This window comes from Nicotiana tomentosiformis, chromosome 11, assembly GCF_000390325.3.
Source record: "Nicotiana tomentosiformis chromosome 11, ASM39032v3, whole genome shotgun sequence".
In the NCBI taxonomy this organism is placed as follows: domain Eukaryota; kingdom Viridiplantae; phylum Streptophyta; class Magnoliopsida; order Solanales; family Solanaceae; genus Nicotiana; species Nicotiana tomentosiformis.
Window position 1 is genome coordinate 25415358 of NC_090822.1, and position 17703 is coordinate 25433060.

The window sequence follows — 17703 nt, forward strand, 5'->3', positions numbered from 1 at the left end:
GGTACTGGATTTTTACTGGATTTTTGGCGTCAAACAAGTGGCTAAAGATGATGCCCTACATGGTGTTTGGGTGGCAGTTTGGGGGTTGTCTTCAGCTGGATTTGGGGCTGGAATTTAAGGGTAGTTTAATTTTGATTTGGAGGTGGGTGTTAATGGAGGTTTGGTGCGTTTTTTCCTGGGGATGGAGGTCATCCATTTTTTTTTCTTTTTTGTATGTGTACATATATTAAAAAAGATGAGAGGAGGAGTGTTAAAAATGAACGATGGGACAAGGAATAATGACACGTGAATAGTGTAGTATGTGGGTGATGTGACAAAGGAATAGTGAAAGGGAGTGAGATGTGACACGTGAATAGTATAGTAGGTGGGTGATGGGACAAAGATATAGTGTACGGAAGGTAGGAAGTAATTTTATTAGATTTGATATGTGATTCAAATAAATTCTTCCGCATTCTACGTAATAGACTTTGTTAAAAATATTACATATTCTCTAATAAAGCATACTAATAAAAATAATATAAAAGTTAAAATATCAAAATTAAATTTAAAATTATTTAAATACTAAAAAACAAAAGTAGTGAAAATTTTAAATATAGTCAAAAATTAGGTGCTCACAGCTTAAATTTTAAGAATTCAAGTAGCATAATATTCAAGAAGAAAAATCTTCTTTCATTTCTCAGAATCGAGTACACGATTTGGAACATGTGTTCTTCTTCTTTTTGCATTTAACACTTCAAATTAATATGGAAAAATTCATAAGTACCCCCTTGAACTAAGGCCGAAGTTTCAACTACACACCTTATCTTTGTGAGGGTCCTATCATCCCCTGAGCTTTTTTAAAACGGAATAAATCTCACCGTGAAACTGGATAACCAAATTCTTGGCGGGCAGTGAAATACACGCGCTGCCACGTGTCTATTTCGTAATTTTTGAATTTTTTTCTCTTTCTTTTCCTTTTTTTCTCTTTCTTTTTATCCTATTACACCTTTTTTTCTTTTTCATTCTTTATTCACATTCAAAAATTTCAACTGTTCATAAAGATCATTCTTTGATCCAATCCTACTTTGATTATATAGTCTGTGTATATGGGTCTGTTGCTTATTTCATATTGAAATTTTAGGAACTTTATTTTTACCGATGGGAAATTTATTATTACCGATTGTGAGCTCCGATTTTGATTTTATTTTTTCGGTGACTTCTATGTTACGGTGGGAAGTTGAAGAGATAAGATATGGGTTTGGGTAATGATGATGGTGTTGAGGTAGTGGTGTCGAGGTGAAGATCAAATGGGTGAAGAATAAAAAGAAGGTGGGGGAAGGTGAAGGTGGTGGTTACGACATCGAGGTGTTGTTGAGACTTGAGAGTGAGAGGAAGAATATTAGAAGAAAAATAAAAGAAAGAAAAAATAGTTGCCCGGAGAAGGTCATCGGCATTCATGGTCTTCGCCGGAAAAGAAGAAAAGAAAAACGAAGAGAGTTATTTTTTTTATTGTAACAGAAAATTACAAAAATAATTATTTTCCACTTTTTTGCTTCTCACTCTCTCAAAGAGGGTGGAACACACTCTCTATGCCACCTCAGCATTTAGGGGGTTAATAATTCTACTATTAAATAGTTTAGGGGATGATAGAACTCCTGCAAAGTTAAGGTGTGTAGTTGAAATTTCGGCCTTAGTTTAAGGAAGTACTTATGCATTTTCCAAATTAATGTTGGGTACAAGAATATCAAAACCTTTTGCATTCGAGAAGGTGCATTTGGGCATTTGGGTTTTGTAGTAAAAGTTATATGCAAAAAAATAAAATTATTGAATCTTCAAGTACAACAAAAGCATATCCTAATTCCTTCTTTCCAATGAGCTGGAGTTATAGTCCCAATCTCAGTAGCCAATCTTTTTGTGATGACCCGATAGGTCATTTATAGTTTTATCTTTTATTTCTGGGTTTCGAGACCTCGAATAGCTCCTTTTAGCCTTTCTCGATTTGCGTATACATTCTGTATTCTCTTTCCGGAAAGTTTTTATGAGAAAATTGACGAAAATGTGAAATCGTGCCTTAAAACTCATTTGAGTTGACTACAGTCAATATTTTGTGTAAACATATCCGGTTCATTATTTTGACGGTCCCGGTGGGTCTGCATCGTGATTTGGGACTTTGGGCGTATGCTCTAAATCGAATTCAGAAGTCACTAGCTTGATCTAACGTAATTTGTTGAAAACTAGAAGTTTAATGGTTTAAAGAATTCCTAAATTTAACCGTAGGTTGACTTTGTTACTACCGGATTCGGATTTCGGTTCTTGAACTTGGTATAGGTTTGTTTTAGTATTTATGACTTGTCTACAAAATTTGGTGCAAAACAGAATTGATTTGACGTGATTCGGACGTCCGTTGAAAAATTGAAAGTTCTTAAGTTTATTTGAAACTTTTCTTTGTTTTGATGTCCGATTCATAGTTCTAGATGTTATTTTGGTATTTTGATAGTGCGAGCGAGTTTGTATGATATTTTGGGACTTGTATGCATGTTTGGTTTGGAGCCCCGTGGGCTCGGGTGAGTTTCGGATAGGCTACGGACCATTTGAACGTAGGGGTCATTTGGTAGGGTGTATAAGAATAGTGCGAAATAAGGTGTATTAGTAATGCATGGATTAGTAATGCATGGGTTAGTAATGCAAGCATTAGTTATGCAGATATTATTCCTTATGTACTGTTTGGTGTGGTGTATTAAAATTATAATGCATTGCATAATTTTTAAGAAAAATAGTTGTTTACAAAAATACCCTCCATATTCTCAAGTTTTAAGGGACTTTAAGTATAATTTTATCTTTAACTAACCTAATGCATGCATTAGTAGCTTTGGTATTACTAATGTCATGATTTTCTATGCATTACTTATACATAGGATAATACCAAGTATGATGGTATTAGTTATACACAAGTTGAAAAATTGTACCAAACAAGGTATTAGTAATGCATAGAACTAATGCTTACATTATTGTTTCTAATACCTCCTACCAAACTACCCCTTAGGAAAATTTCTGATTTTTGAAGTCTGTTGTCATCTGGTGTATTCTTCTTCGAGATCGCGAAGATACTCCCGCGATCGCGAAGAGTAATCTGGGCTGGGGAGGCTTTTCTTCATCGCGAAGAGTAATCTGGTGTATTTTCATGCATAGTACAATTGAATTGATTGTCTTTTATTAGTATTAGTATTGATATGATTTTGGTTTAGGATTTATTTGAGTTACTAACATTTATGGACGATAAAACTTATTGGAGCATCCAGAAATTATAAGCCCAAGCTTGAAATAATACGTTAAAAGATAAAACTATGAAAAAACTTAAGAAATAATTATAGACTACATTTATGTATTAAATATATTTAAAACTTTTATACATATAATATCGGGTTGGTTTGGTTTCTGTTTGACTTTTTTTAGTTAAAACCAAACCAAACCAAATATGGTCAGGTTTGTTTTTCAACACCAAACCAAATCAAACCAAACCATAGTCGGATTTTTTTCTCGGTTTGACTCGGATTATCGGATTGATACGGTTTGTCGGTTTCATTTGTACACCTCTACGCTAAAGACACCTAAATATCCATTCACACAAATCTGCAAAAACAATAAATATAATAATTTTTCAAATAATAGAAATAATCAAAGAAACTTTTGAATGGCTTGCATCCAGATAGTTCGAAAGATCCAACAAATATAAGGACAAAAAATTCATATTCGTGAAGCCCGTCTCCTGATTCATCCAAAAATAATAACCAAAACAACAATACACTACATCTACATGTTTGTTTGCGCCAGTTATGTAAGGGCAACTGAAATACCTATATAAGCTAAAATGATATATCAAAAAGAATTGCAAGTACAACTACTACAACAAAAACAGTGGAATTCTACAAGTGGGGTTTGGAGATAGAGGCGGATTTATATGAAGAGGGTGGGGTACATGCTCCCCTCCCTAGGCTATGTATATATAGTACAAAATTTTCAGTTATATACATAAATATATTGGTGATCATCCATGCTCAATTGAATACTTTGGTGCAATGGTGATTGAGTGCCCTTTTTGTCTCTGGTCCAGAGTTCGAATCTCATCCCCACATATTTTTTTAAAATAAATTTTTCTATTTTATTTCTTTTCTAAAGTTGCTTTTGACTTTTAACTTAAAATTTCTAATTTTTTTCTTTCCTCAAATTCCTTTTGACTAAAAACATCTAACAAATCCCTAAAACACTAAGACCCCACCCCACGTCCCTTTTTACTATTTTTTTCTTTCTCTTTTCTCTTAGTCAAAATTTCAAATCTCTAAAATAAATTAGATGCAACAACTCTTTCCCTCTCTCTTCGAATACCTCATCTCTCTTCGCCCTCGGCGGATACTTCAAGAATCAATAGCGCAATTTCTTCTCATTGATCTTACTTTTAGTTTCTCAAGTATGCAACTACCATGTCCCATGTCCCTCTTCTTGCTCTGTATTTTAATTTACTCGCTGAAGTTTCTTCTCCTCTTGCAATTTTTCGAATTCTCTTTTCCCTCTCTGTTCAATGTTTGAATATCTTGCCAAGATTTTGTCTTGTTGTTGGTTATTATTATTGTTTATTTCTAAGATTGGGTTGTTGAATGCTATTTCTTGGGAAATTTAGGAGAGTTATTGCTTTAAAGTCTTGAATATTGGCAGTATTGATTTGCGCATATATTGTGTTTGAGAAAATGCTTGATTGAGTTTAGTTAAGTATGGGCTATGTGAACTTAATTTCTGACTAATTATTAGTGTTTTGGGTCAAGATAACATAAGATTGATCTGCTAAGAACTAGAGTTTGAACTTCTACTAAGAATTCTTTAAAAATGAAGTAATTACTAACAATCAAAGAAAGAATCATACTATGAAGCCAATGATAAAACTGATCTAATGTAGTAATCGATTCATTTGTGTCCCTTAAATCCAATTACTCTATAATTTGAATCATACTATTCTACTTGAATTAAGATAGATTGAATAAAAGTGTAAATGTTTAACTTTGTAGGAACGATAATCCTTAACGTTGAAATGGACAGATATCTCACCAAGCCGAAAAATGGTGAGCCAAATTCTAGTACTACTCGGTCATCCGTGAGTTCACAAATAGCTCCAGAAGTTTAAAGGATGACAAATCCTTCATTACTTTCAAATAGTGCACCCATAGTCTTAAAATCCTGGATACGCCTCTGTCTAGGGAGGGTTACCTATGAAGATATAGAAGCTATTTCCGAAAGACAGAAGCTATTTCCGAAAGACCCTCCGCTCAATAACGTAAAAAATGAAATAATAGAGAAACAATAGCAACAACAATGTAATAAGACAGTGTAAGCAAATAATACAACGAATAATGACAGAGAACCAAAAATATGAAACTACAAGAATAGTGCCAATCCTAGTACTAATACTGGCATACCGTATAGAAACAAGGGAGGAAGGTACCCGACTAGTACATAAGAGGTATTTATAAACATTTAGAGAAACCAGGCGGGGACTTTGTAAAGATGTCAAATAGTATATGACAGGAAAAAAAATTATAAGTACCAGCAAAGTATCAAAATCCACAGATCTTATTACTTACGCAGTTCATTAATACGTTAGATATAATCATATAACAGAAAAATAACAAGACAAGCAACCTATTTGGTCATAGAAGTCACTTTTATCCGGAGGCAGAGTTAGAATTTAAAGCATGTGGGTTCGAGATTCTAATTTGTTTATATTACTTGGTTCTAAATTAATAATTTATACATATTCAATGAAGTTTTAAGACAAAATATATGATTTGGACCAAAGTTACTGAGTTCAGCCGAACCCGCAAGCTCTATGCTAGCTCCGCCCCTGCTTTTATTATATCCATGAAAATAGGTTGGAAATTGGGATCAATACAACCAACCAAGCAAAGAGTAGCCAAATTGGAAATCCTCATAGCCTAAAGACTACATAACACAAAAGTAAATAAGAAGGATAAATAAAGGCATGGTGTGAGAGTGGCACAAGAAATGTAAGTCCCAATTATGAAGTTTTTTTTTTTATCAAACACAAAATTTAACACCATGATCAAGGATTCACTGAAAATGAGTTAAACAGATAAGAGAAGCCTGTGATTTTGTAAGTTTAATCAAATTAAGCCAGTCAGTTTCTGGACATATGTACCATTTCCAATAGTTGTAAGAAGCCAGAACGTACATTCCTCCTTGACAAGATGCTTGTAAGATTATGTGTTAAAAAGAATAAATATCATAAAGAAACTTTGACCGGAAGATTTGTTGCAGAAAAATTTCCACCTTAAAGTTTTTAGGTTAGGAATATCCAGGCCTAGGAGCTTGATGAATTTCAGTTTACATATTATAAAATTATTAATAAAAGATATTAAATTTTATACATCTTCTTATGGAATAGATAAATGTTATTCAAATAAATAACTCGAGTCTTTTAATAAATGTGCAATATATAAAAATAAACAATTTGATGACAATTTTAATAATTAAAGAATGAAGTCTCTTGTAGTATCCTATAGAGTTGATTATTTCTTATAAACAGTGGATTAAGATATTTCTCACTTAGAAATAGACTTGAACTATTTTGAATGTGTGAAATTATACTGACATCTATTTAGTGGTACAACTTTGAGATTATTAGATTATGAGAATTTATAAAAATATTATCTTCATCGTCAATATATGTTTCTTAAAAACACTATCTAACCCTCAGTGAATAGAGTAACCAAAATATTTGTAATGGTGAGAACTAACAGATAAATGAATGAATGATCAAGATACGTACAAGAAGGTCCGTATTACCATCGTTACAAAAAATGTATTAAATTTTATTAAATAAACTTAAGGTCTCTTATTGAGGTTTGGTTTTAGGTCACCAATATCGTTGAGCCGCCCCTGATGAATTATTCAACCTACTTGCAAGGCCGGCAAGTTGTAGAATAAATGAGAAGGCTGCTAACAGAATCAAATGGGGAGCTAAAGCTGATGGCCAATACTCAGTGAAGACAGGGTACTCATCCTTTGTGCACACAGAATGAGCTGTTGGATAGTTGCTGTTAGAAACTAATCTGGAGAACAAAAACACCCCCAAAAGGTGACCTGTTTCAGTTGGACAACACTTAAATGAAGTATGTTTGACCCAAGAAAATCTTAGTATAAGGAGCATATACATTGCCAAAAGATGTTATATGTGTCAAAAAAGTATAGAAACTAATAAACACCTCTTGCTACAATGTAGAGTAGATGCAGATATTTGGAACATGTTCTATTCATTTTTTGGACTCAGTTGGATCATGCCTGAGAACATTAGGATTCCTATGTTTGCTGGAGTTCTTGGAAAGTTAGTAGATCTATATGAAAAATCTGGAAAATGATTCCTGCTTGTATTTCCTTGTGTGTTTGAAATGACAGGAATAGAAGATAATTTGATAGAATATCAATTCCAAACCACTCTTTTAAGGGTACATGTCTCTTAGATTTATGTAGTTGGAGTGATTGAGCCTATTTGCTACGTGATCTATGTGTTGGGGGCGGCGTATATGCAAGGTGACGAGTGTATATACGTTGTCGTAGGTTAAAACATACGGGTAGAATTAGTTTATTTCATGCCTTTACTTATTACATGATCAATCCCATGTAATTGAGCCTATTTGCTACGTGATCTATATGTTGGGGGCGGCGTATATGCAAGGTAACGAGTGTATATATGTTGTCGTAGGTTAAAACATACGGGTAGAATTAGTTTATTTCATGCCTTTACTTGTTTTGTGTCTTTATTTATTACACGCATTTACTTGTTCCATGTCTTTATTTGTCACGTATCTTTACTTGTCGCATGCCTTTACTTGTTACATGTCCTTACTTATCGCATGCATTTACTTGCTCTATGCCTTTACTTATTTAATTCTTTATTCACCTATACTATGTTGGATCATGCGACTACTTGATTATTCATGTGTTAATGACTTGTTGGACTCTCTGTTGGATTATATGTGGGAGACTAGCTTTTGAATATTGGATTGCCTATCATATCCGGTTCATATCTTTCCTTAATGAATTATACGTATTCGTCCTCTTTTATGTTACATTGTGAATTTCGTCATATTTTGTTCCTTGATGGGTGTTTTCACATAAATTGGTATGTTGGATCGGATACCGTCGCAACATTATTATGATGGGAACGGGTCACTGTCGCAGCATTATTATGATAGAACCCAGGGTTGCTCGTCGAAATATTATGGCCATGGGATCGGGTTGTCGCCGCAATAGTTTTTGTGTATTCGATTGGATTGTACGCCATAATATGCTATTAATTTTGGTGTTTAGCTTGTGATGTTGTCCTCCTTTATGGTTTGGCTATGTTGTTCCCGGAATTTGTTTTATCTCTGTTGATTTGTGCTATTGAGAAAGATTTTGGTTGTTCTTTTACGAGAGACGTGATTATTATTTCCTTTATTGGATCCTTTAACTGTTATTCGTCTTTAATTCTGTCATTATTATTATTATTATTATTTCTCTTGTTATTTCTGTTGGGATTAAAGATTGGTGAATGGGAAATAGAGGGAAGAAAGTGGGGGGGAGGGGGGGAAATGAGCTTCCTTTTGCTTTGAAAAGAGCAAAGTGTCCCTCATTATTGGTGGAAAGAAAAGTGAATGTGCTTATATTGAAAAAGCACTTCTCTTGGTGTTAAATGGGTTGGAAAGAAAGTAAGCATCACGTCGTCGTCGCTCGGTTGCGGTTGATTAATATTTTTGGATAAAATTTCTTTTAATTATTTAATTAATTAACGAAAATTCAACCCGAAATAACCCAGGACCCGTGACGCGATCCGGTCCGGTCCGTTTTCTTTTTCGGATTATTTTAAATCCGGTTTCCCACAATATTTCAAACAGCCTGTTCCAACAACCATGACTGTTTCTGAAAGATTGCAAACCTTTTCAGAAATATCGCCAGAATCCCAGAATCTTTTCTTACGAATTTTTCTGCTCTTCTTCTTCTTCTTCTTCTTCTTTTGCACAAACATCTTCAGTGTGTTTTACAGCCTTCGAGTGGTCGCTGTTACATCGGTGTTTTTGGCACCAACACTCCGGTGAGTTAAATCATTCTATCCTAGGAGGATAATATTCCAACGCCTCGGGTACTTGAGGGGAATAATTTTCTAAGGACACACTGTGCATTCATTGAGCTCGATTTATTCCGAAATTATTTTTTCAAAAATTATTTCGACATTCTGTTCTTGCTAACTTTATGTTTCTGTTTTTCTTGTTTCAGAAAGTTTATTGTTTCATTATTTACAGTAATACATATTGACTAACAATCTTAAGGAAATTATTTTATTGTATCCTGTATTCTGTTTTTTGGAGATTAAAACCTGTGTGATTTTCTACTCCTTCTGAATTTTTCTATTCTGGTTTGAAGATATAAAAACTTCATTGGAGTATTAAAATTCAGAAACGATTTGAAGAACATAAAAACTTCATCGTTTACTGTGAAACAATATATAAAAACTTCGGCTTTTATTTACTAAACGTACTGTTTATCGGTCATTACATTATTATTCTATTTTTTGCCTGTAATTGAACTCTTTTGTTGTTGACAGTGAGAAATGGCAATTGATAATGGAAATTCTTCTGCGACTGTTGCGGCAACGACGATAGCTTCGTCAAGCCGAACTATTATTTCACCGGCCGAGAAACAGGGGAAACTTTCTGGAGCCAGCTTCAAAGGATGGCAGCAAAGGGTATTTTTCTGGCTTACCACACTTTGTATTTAGACGTTCACCAGTGAAGACCCTCCAGTGCCTGCCACCGACATACCAGACAATGAGAAGTTTATGACTGTTGAGGTGTGGAAACAGGCAGACTTTCTTTGCAAAGGCTACATCCTAAGTGCTTTGGAGGATAACTTGTACAATGTCTACAGTGCTATGAAAATTTCGAAAGAATTATGGGACGCACTTGAGAAGAAGTACAAGACTGAAGATGCATGCTTGAAGAAGTTCGTGTTTGCTAAGTTTCTAGACTATAAAATAATAGATAGCAAAATCGTTCGAACCCAAGTTCAAGAAATTCAACTTATTTTTCACGACCTTATGGTTGAAGGTATGGTCGTGAATGAAGCATTTCAAGTGGCTGCAATGTTTGAAAAATTGCCTCCTTTGTGGAGAGATTTCAAAAACTATCTTAAGCATAAGCGCAAAGAAATGAATTTGGAAGATCTTATGATTCGTCTCAAGATTGAGGAAGACAAACAAACAGCTGAGAAGAAGTCTCGTGGAAATTCAACGATCATGGGAGCTAATATCATTGAGAAGACTGCTCCAAAAAGTAAAAAGAGAAAGAGGTCTTCTGGACAGACTAAGGAGCAGAACAAAAAGAAATTCAAGGGCAACTGGTACAATTGTGGAAAAGCTGGTCACAAAGCCCCTGATTGTTGTCTCCCGAAAAAGGATAAGAAGAAGGGACAGGCCAACATAGTGGAGAAGAATGATGGCATTGATGATCTGTGTGCAATGCTTACGGAATACAACCTAGTTAGAAATCTGAAGGAGTGGTGGATTGACTCTGGAGCCACTCGACATGTTTGTGCCGTGAAAGAAGCATTTGCGACTTACTCTACTGTTGGTCCCGAAGAAGAGCTTTCCATGAAAAATACTGCAACAGCCAAGATTGAAGGTTATGGGAAGATATTCCTGAAGATGACTTCCGGCAAGGTATTAACGCTCAATAATGTTCTTCATGTTCCTACTATTAGGAAGAATTTAGTTTCTACTTCTTTACTTGTTAAGAATGGATTCAAATGTGTATTTGTTTCTGATAAAGTTGTTGTAAGCAAGAATGAAATGTATGTTGGAAAGGGCTACCTCACAGAGGACATTTTCAAACTCAATGTAATGCTTGTTGACAATATGAATAAAATTTCAGCTTCTTCTTATTTATTGGAGTCAAATGATTTATGGCATATTCGATTAGGACATGTCAATTATAAAACCTTGCAGAAGTTAATTAATTTAGAAGTATTGCCTAAATTCGAGTGTAATAAATTAAAATGTCAAATATGTGTTGAATCTAAGTTTGTAAAACATCCTTATAAGTCTGTTGAAAGGAATTCAAATCATTTAGACTTAATTAATACTGACATTTGTGATATGAAGTCGACACATCTCGAGGTGGGAAAAAGTATTTTATTACTTTTATTGATGATTGCACTCGATATTCTTATGTTTATTTGCTTAAGGATGAAGCAATTAAAGCATTTAAGCAATACAAGAATGAAGTGGAGAATCAATTGAATAAAAAGATCAAAATGATTAGAAGTGATAGGGGTGGAGAATATGAATCTCCGTTTGCAGAAATATGTTCGAAATATGGAATTATCCATCAAACTACTGCCCCCTACACACCTCAATCCAATGAAATTGCAGAAAGGAAAAACCAGACATTGAAGGAAATGATGAATTCTTTATTAATAAGTTCGGAATTACCGCAGAGGTTATGGTGGGGGAGGGGGGGAAGCTATCCTTACAGCTAACTGAATACTCAACAGAGTACCCCATAGCAAAACACAATCAATTCCATATGAAAAATGGAAAGGAAGAAAACCCAACTTATAATATTTCAAAGTGTGGGGGTGTTTAGCAAAAGTACAAGTACCTTTACCCAAAAGGGTAAAAATTAGACCAAAAATCGTGGATTGCGTTTTCATTGGAAATGCTACAAACAGTAAAGCATGTTGGTTTTTGGTTCATAAATCTGATAATCCTAAAATTCATGTTAATAAGGTAATTGAATCGGATAATGCTGAATTTTTTGAAAGCATCTATCCGTATAAAACTGAATGCGAGTCGTTAAGTGAAAGACATAAACGACCACGAGAAGAACCAAAGGAAAATATTCCAAGTGAAGAAGATCCAAGGCGTAGCAAACGTCAAAGAACATCTACTTCCTTTGGACCAGATTTTGTGACATTCTTGCTTGAAAATGAGCCTCAAACTTTTAAAACAGCTATATCATCTTCTGATTCAGCATTTTGGAAAGAAGCAGTCAATAGTGAGATTCAATCAATTTTAGATAACCATACATAGGAATTTGTTGACCTTCCTTTAGGAAATAAGCCTTTAGGTTCGAAATAGATCTTTAAACGAAAAATGAAAGTTGATGACACTATTGACAAATATAAGGCAAGACTTGTTGTCAAAGGTTATAGACAAAAAGAAGGCCTTGATTACTTTGACACTTACTCGCCAGTAACGAGGATAACATCTATTAGGGTGTTAGTGGCACTGGCGGCCGTGTATGGTCTTGAAATCTATCAAATGGATGTTAAAACAGCTTTCTTAAATGGAGAATTAGAGGAAGAGATTTACATGGAACAACCTGAGGGTTTTGTGGTTCCGGGTAAAGAAAAAAAGTGTGCAAAGTTGTTGAGTCATTTTATGGACTTAAACAAGCACCCAAACAATGGCATGCCAAATTTGACCAAACAATATTGGCAAGTGGGTTTAAAATCAAAGAGTGTGACAAATGTGTTTACATTAAAAACACTCCAGGACATGAAGTCATTATTTTTTTATATGTTGATGATATGTTGATAATGAACAAAAATATGGTAGATATAAATGCTACTAAACGTATGTTGGCTAGCAAATTCGACATGAAAGACTTAAGAGTTGCTGATGTGATCTTATGAATCAGAATTCACAAGACTCCACAAGGTCTAGCATTATCACAGTCTCACTACATTGAAAAGGTACTTGACAAGTTCAAGTATTTGGATTTCAAAATTGCCAAGACTCCAATTGACGCGAGTTATGCACTTCAAAAAAAATGAAGGTGAAAGTGACTCACAACTGGACTATGCAAGAGTATTGGGAAGTTTGATATATATCATGAATTGTACGTGACCAGATATAGCATGTGCTATTAGTAAACTGAGTCGGTTTACAAGTAATCTTAATTAAATACATTGGATGGTAATGAAACGAGTTACTTTGTATTATAACAAATATCCCTCCGTGATCGAGGGATATAGTGATGCAAATTGGATCACTGGATCATCTGAAGTTAAATCTACGAGTGGATATATTTTTGCAATTGGGGGTGGAGCAGTGTCATAGAAATCATCCAAACAAACGTGCATCGCCCGTTCTACAATGGAATCTGAATTCATAGCTTTAGATAAGGCCGGTGAAGAAGCAGAATGGCTCCGAAATTTCTTGGAAGATATTCTATTTTGGCCCAAACCTTTGGAACCAATATGTATATATTGTGATAGTCAAGCGGCAATAGGTAGGGCAGGGAGCGTTATGTATAACGAAAAATCTCGTCATATACGATGGAGACACAATACCGTTAGACAACTACTCTCTAGTGGTGTTATCATGATTGACTACGTAAAGTCAAGAGATAACGTGTTGGATCCACTTACAAAAGGCCTATCTAGAGAGGCAGTTGAAAGATCATCAAATGGAATAGGGTTAAGTCCTAGGACAAGTTATCATGGCGGTAACTCTACTTAGCAGATTGGAGATCCCAAGAGCTAGGTTCAAAGAGATCAAATAAAGTTATGAATGACGGTTCAACATTGTCAAATAACTCAACCCATTCTCGTGATGAAGACAATGTTCAGAAATCGAGGTAAAACATTAAGGCTTTTTGATGAGTCAATAAAGCTTAGAGCTTTTTAATGATTTGCTAAGTCTGGCAGGATATGACCAGATGGTGTGTGTATAGGATTACACGTTTAGAAATCACCTATGTGAGTGTGAAGTGTAAGCCGCTTCAAGGGGAATGAAAGTAAAGGCCCATTCTCTAAGCACTCATGAAACCAAGCGGTGTTCATGGCTGAAACGAACACAACCGTGAGAACCATAGATGGTTAAGGGTTAATTGTGTGACTTATGTTGTCTAGGTATATAACAAATCTCGACGGCTCAAAGATATCAAATCTACCGATTGACCGAGTATATCCGATATAAGTTCACTACGAAAAGTTCAAAGGGAAACCTACTTATCCAGATGCAATTAATCCTTGCATGTAAAACACACATTCGTCCGTGCATTCCTTTGCCTTATAGCCATTCCCCATTCATGTGGAGGATTGTTGGGATTAAAGATTGGTGAATGAGAAATGGAGGGAAGAAAGTGGAGGGAAAGTGAGCTCCATTTTGCTTTGGAATGAGCAAAGTGTCCCTCATTGGTGGTGGAAGGAAAAGTGAATGTGCTTATATTGAGAAATTACTTCTCTTGGTATTAAATGGGTTGGAAAGAAAGTAAGCCTCGCGCCGTCATCGTCGTCGCTCGCTCGGCTTCGGATTTGGTCAAAGCTTGATTGATTAATATTTTTGGACAAAATTTCTTTCAATTATTTAATTAATTAATTAATTAACGAAAATTCAACCCGAAATAACCTAGGACCCGCGACGCGACCCGGTCCGGTTCGTTTTCTTTCCTGGATTATTTTAAATCCGGTTCCCGCAATATTTCAAACAGCCTGTTCCAACAACTATGGCTGTTTCTGAAAGGTTGCAAACCTTTTCAGAAACAGTACCAGAAAGTCTATAAATATATTTTGAATCCCAGAATCTTTCCTTGCAAAATTTTTTGCTCCTCTTCTTCTTCTTTTGCACAAAATCTTTAGTGTGTTTTACAACTTTCGAGTGGTTCGCTGTTACATCGGCATTTTTGGTACCAATACTCCGGTGAGTTAAATCATTCTATCCTAGAAGGATAATATTCCAGCACCTCGGGTACTTGAGGGGAATAATTTCCTTAAGGACACACTGTGCATTCAGTGAGCTCGATTTTATTCCGAAATTATTTTTTCAAAAATTATTTCGACATTCTGTTCTTGCTAACTTTCTGTTTTTATTTTTCTTGTTTCAGAAAGTTTACTGTTTCATTGTTTACAGTAATACATATTGACTAACAATTTCTTTTGCTTATTAAGTGTACATGTTTACATGGTAAGTATCTTGTCGTAGCCTCGTCACTATCTCGTCGAGGTTAGCCTCAATACTTACTGAGTACATGTGGTCGGTTGTACTCATACGACACTACTGCACTTATTGTGCAGATTCTAGTGCGGGGCCTAACAATGTTCAGAGGGGAGCATAGCTTGGATTTCAAGAAGACTTGAGGTAGTGGTGCATTCCCATTCGCAAACTTCGAAGTTACTTTCACTCTCTTTATTATTGTTTCTTGTATCGGACAGTATTGCATTTTATTTCAGACTTAATATTTAGCACTCTTAGTAGCTCATGTACTTAGTCAAAGGCGGAGCCAGGATTTGAAATTTATGGGTTCGGGGTTTTAGTATTTTTAAGTTACTGGATTCTAAATTAATAATTTGTACATATTCAATGGTCTTTTAAGACAAATACATGTATTGGACCAAAGCGATTGGGTTCGAGCGAACCCGTACTCGATGGACTAGCTCCGCCCCTGTACAAATCTTGGGAGGTTATTAGACGGTTGTATTACTTTAGACTTGCTATGTAATTTCTGAGTTTTGCCTTATTTATGATATTATAGTATTGTTTAATATTTGTTTTGTATCTCTTATTACCGTTAAGTGTTGGCTTGTCTAGTAAGTGACATTAGACGTCATCACAACCCCTTGATTGAGATTTTGGGTCGTGATATTTCAATGCTAAACAAATAAAGAAGCTGATGTTCAAGATGTTCCAGGAAACTATTGGCTCCAATTTCTTGTTAGGTGTCACTGTTGCCGCATCCGGAGATAACCACAATCTCAAAAATACTTCTCTCGCTAAGGCAGAAGAATCACTATCAGGTACCATAAATTACTGTTGAACAAATAAATTATGTAAACAAGGCAGAAGAATCATGTCTTTCTTTTTTAGCATAATTTAGAAAAAAAAATATATTATATATTTGTCGGCAATTATTTCGGACGGACATCAATTTAAGTATGTTATTTTCGAGCGAATTACCAACTAGATGAACCAAACGGGTTATGAAGCGGCACAGATTAGATTTTGTTTACCCTAAAATTGCGAGTAACAATTAAACTTATTTAGCGGTTTTAAGGATACGTAATTTAATCCAATACTAATTGATAAACAAGGAATTAAATAGATAATTTGAATAGTAAAATAAATCAAACCAGTGTTCTGGCAGTGCTTTCGACTTCGATTCGAGATGGTCTCGAGTTTGGGTAACAAGAACAATAAAGAACAGAAAATAAACAGTGATGAGCAGTAATAGATAGTAAGCGAAATAGAGAAAGTAGTGTATGTGTATATGTTTTTCAGTGAATCTATCCGCCTTACAAATGAATGGGGTCCCTCTTTATATAGTAGAGAGATCCTAAAAAAGGTACAATTCTAATAACGAAAACAAATCCCATGATTGGCATCAATAATCGCTTGATTCGATCTGTTCCGGGATTTTCACCGAGATCTTCGATCGATTGCTAATATCTCATCATTCCGTTATTATGCTTTACTCGAAGTCGGTCATGCTCGGTCTTGATCTTCAGCGAGCACTTCGATCTTCATGCTCCATACTCTGTCATTGAGCTCGAGCCTGGTCTATTACGAGCTTACTCTCGAGGCAGCTTCTCGTGTCTATAAAATCGGACATGCCTGATTTCGACCGTATACAGATTTACTTTTGTTTATCTTAATATAAATTCTCTTCACTTTTTGGTTGTCTATTTTTATTAATTGATTGGTCATTGAAATTATCTCATTCTTCTCTTTTTAAATAGTTTTTACTTCATTATGAAAGATGATAATATCAACTTTCTAAAACATAGAGAAAATTGAAATGAAATACAAAGTTACTTCGAGAAACCAACTTTATTTTTGTATAATGTAAATTATGTTAGATACAATTAATTTTACTTAATTAATTTTCTTTAAATATTAAGATGAAAGCATAAGAGGATGAAGTGGAGAGAAGAAAGAACTTGAGATGAATTGGGGGTGAGATTATGTGAAGTGAGGGAGGAAGTGATAGCGATAAATGGAATTTAACAGCTTTTTAACTATAAAAGTGCTTAGGGGTCGTTTGGTTTGAAGACAAGTATGATGAATTAATGATATTAGGATTAGTTATGTTGTGATTAGTTGTTCTGATATTATTTCTCATTGACTGTTTGGTATATTGTATTAATCTTAGATTGTCAATTTTATTGTTTTATCCTGGGATAACTTATTATGGGATTACTATTCCATCATCTGGCAGGTATAAGTTATCCTGGTACTATTTTTAATCCAGTTGGAATAATTTATCCCACGATTAGTAACCAAACAAGAGATAAAGAGATACTAAATTTTTATCCTAAGTTTATTTTTGCTTATCCATTATACCAAACGATCCCTTAGTATTTTTATAGGACTTAGTAGTTTTAGCTATAAAACTACTTAGTAGTTGACTCAACAATATACTGTTAATTTATACCATATTTATTAGTTCAAAGTGTAATTTGACATACTCTTTACGAAAGGTACCATTATCATAGCACTTTGATTCGGTAAAAACTTACTCACATCGGGTGTTTACCTCCAATTTAGTTAAGTTAATCATAGAAGACAAACTAAGGCTATTAGAAGTCCTACTTTTAATAAATAAAAAAGGAAAACAAAGTCATAATAACTTAACGTTAGAAAGTTTAGCGTTAAAGTCACCGTCTTTTTTTTATATTATT

General features: G+C 34.6%; 1 protein-coding gene across 1 annotated transcript; it reads left to right on the forward strand.

Annotated features, from left to right (window-relative positions):
• Positions 1–9634: 9634 nt before the first annotated feature.
• On the forward strand, positions 9635–12112 carry LOC138901160 (uncharacterized). The gene is made up of 4 exons (XM_070188903.1): positions 9635–9769; positions 9887–10355; positions 10692–10831; positions 11810–12112. Exons 1-4 carry the CDS (start codon positions 9635–9637, stop codon positions 12110–12112), a joined length of 1047 nt encoding a protein of 348 aa, XP_070045004.1.
• The last annotated feature ends 5591 nt before the right edge of the window (positions 12113–17703 follow it).

Excerpts from the sequence above, each read along its gene's own strand:
- LOC138901160 (XM_070188903.1), top strand. The coding sequence starts at position 9,635 with ATGGCAATTGATAATGGAAATTCTTCTGCGACTGTTGCGGCAACGACG. Across the intron at positions 9,770-9,886 it reads TCAAAGGATGGCAGCAAAGG|GCAGACTTTCTTTGCAAAGG; the intron begins GTATTTTTCTGG and ends GTGTGGAAACAG. Across the intron at positions 10,356-10,691 it reads TGAGAAGACTGCTCCAAAAA|CCAAGATTGAAGGTTATGGG; the intron begins GTAAAAAGAGAA and ends ATACTGCAACAG.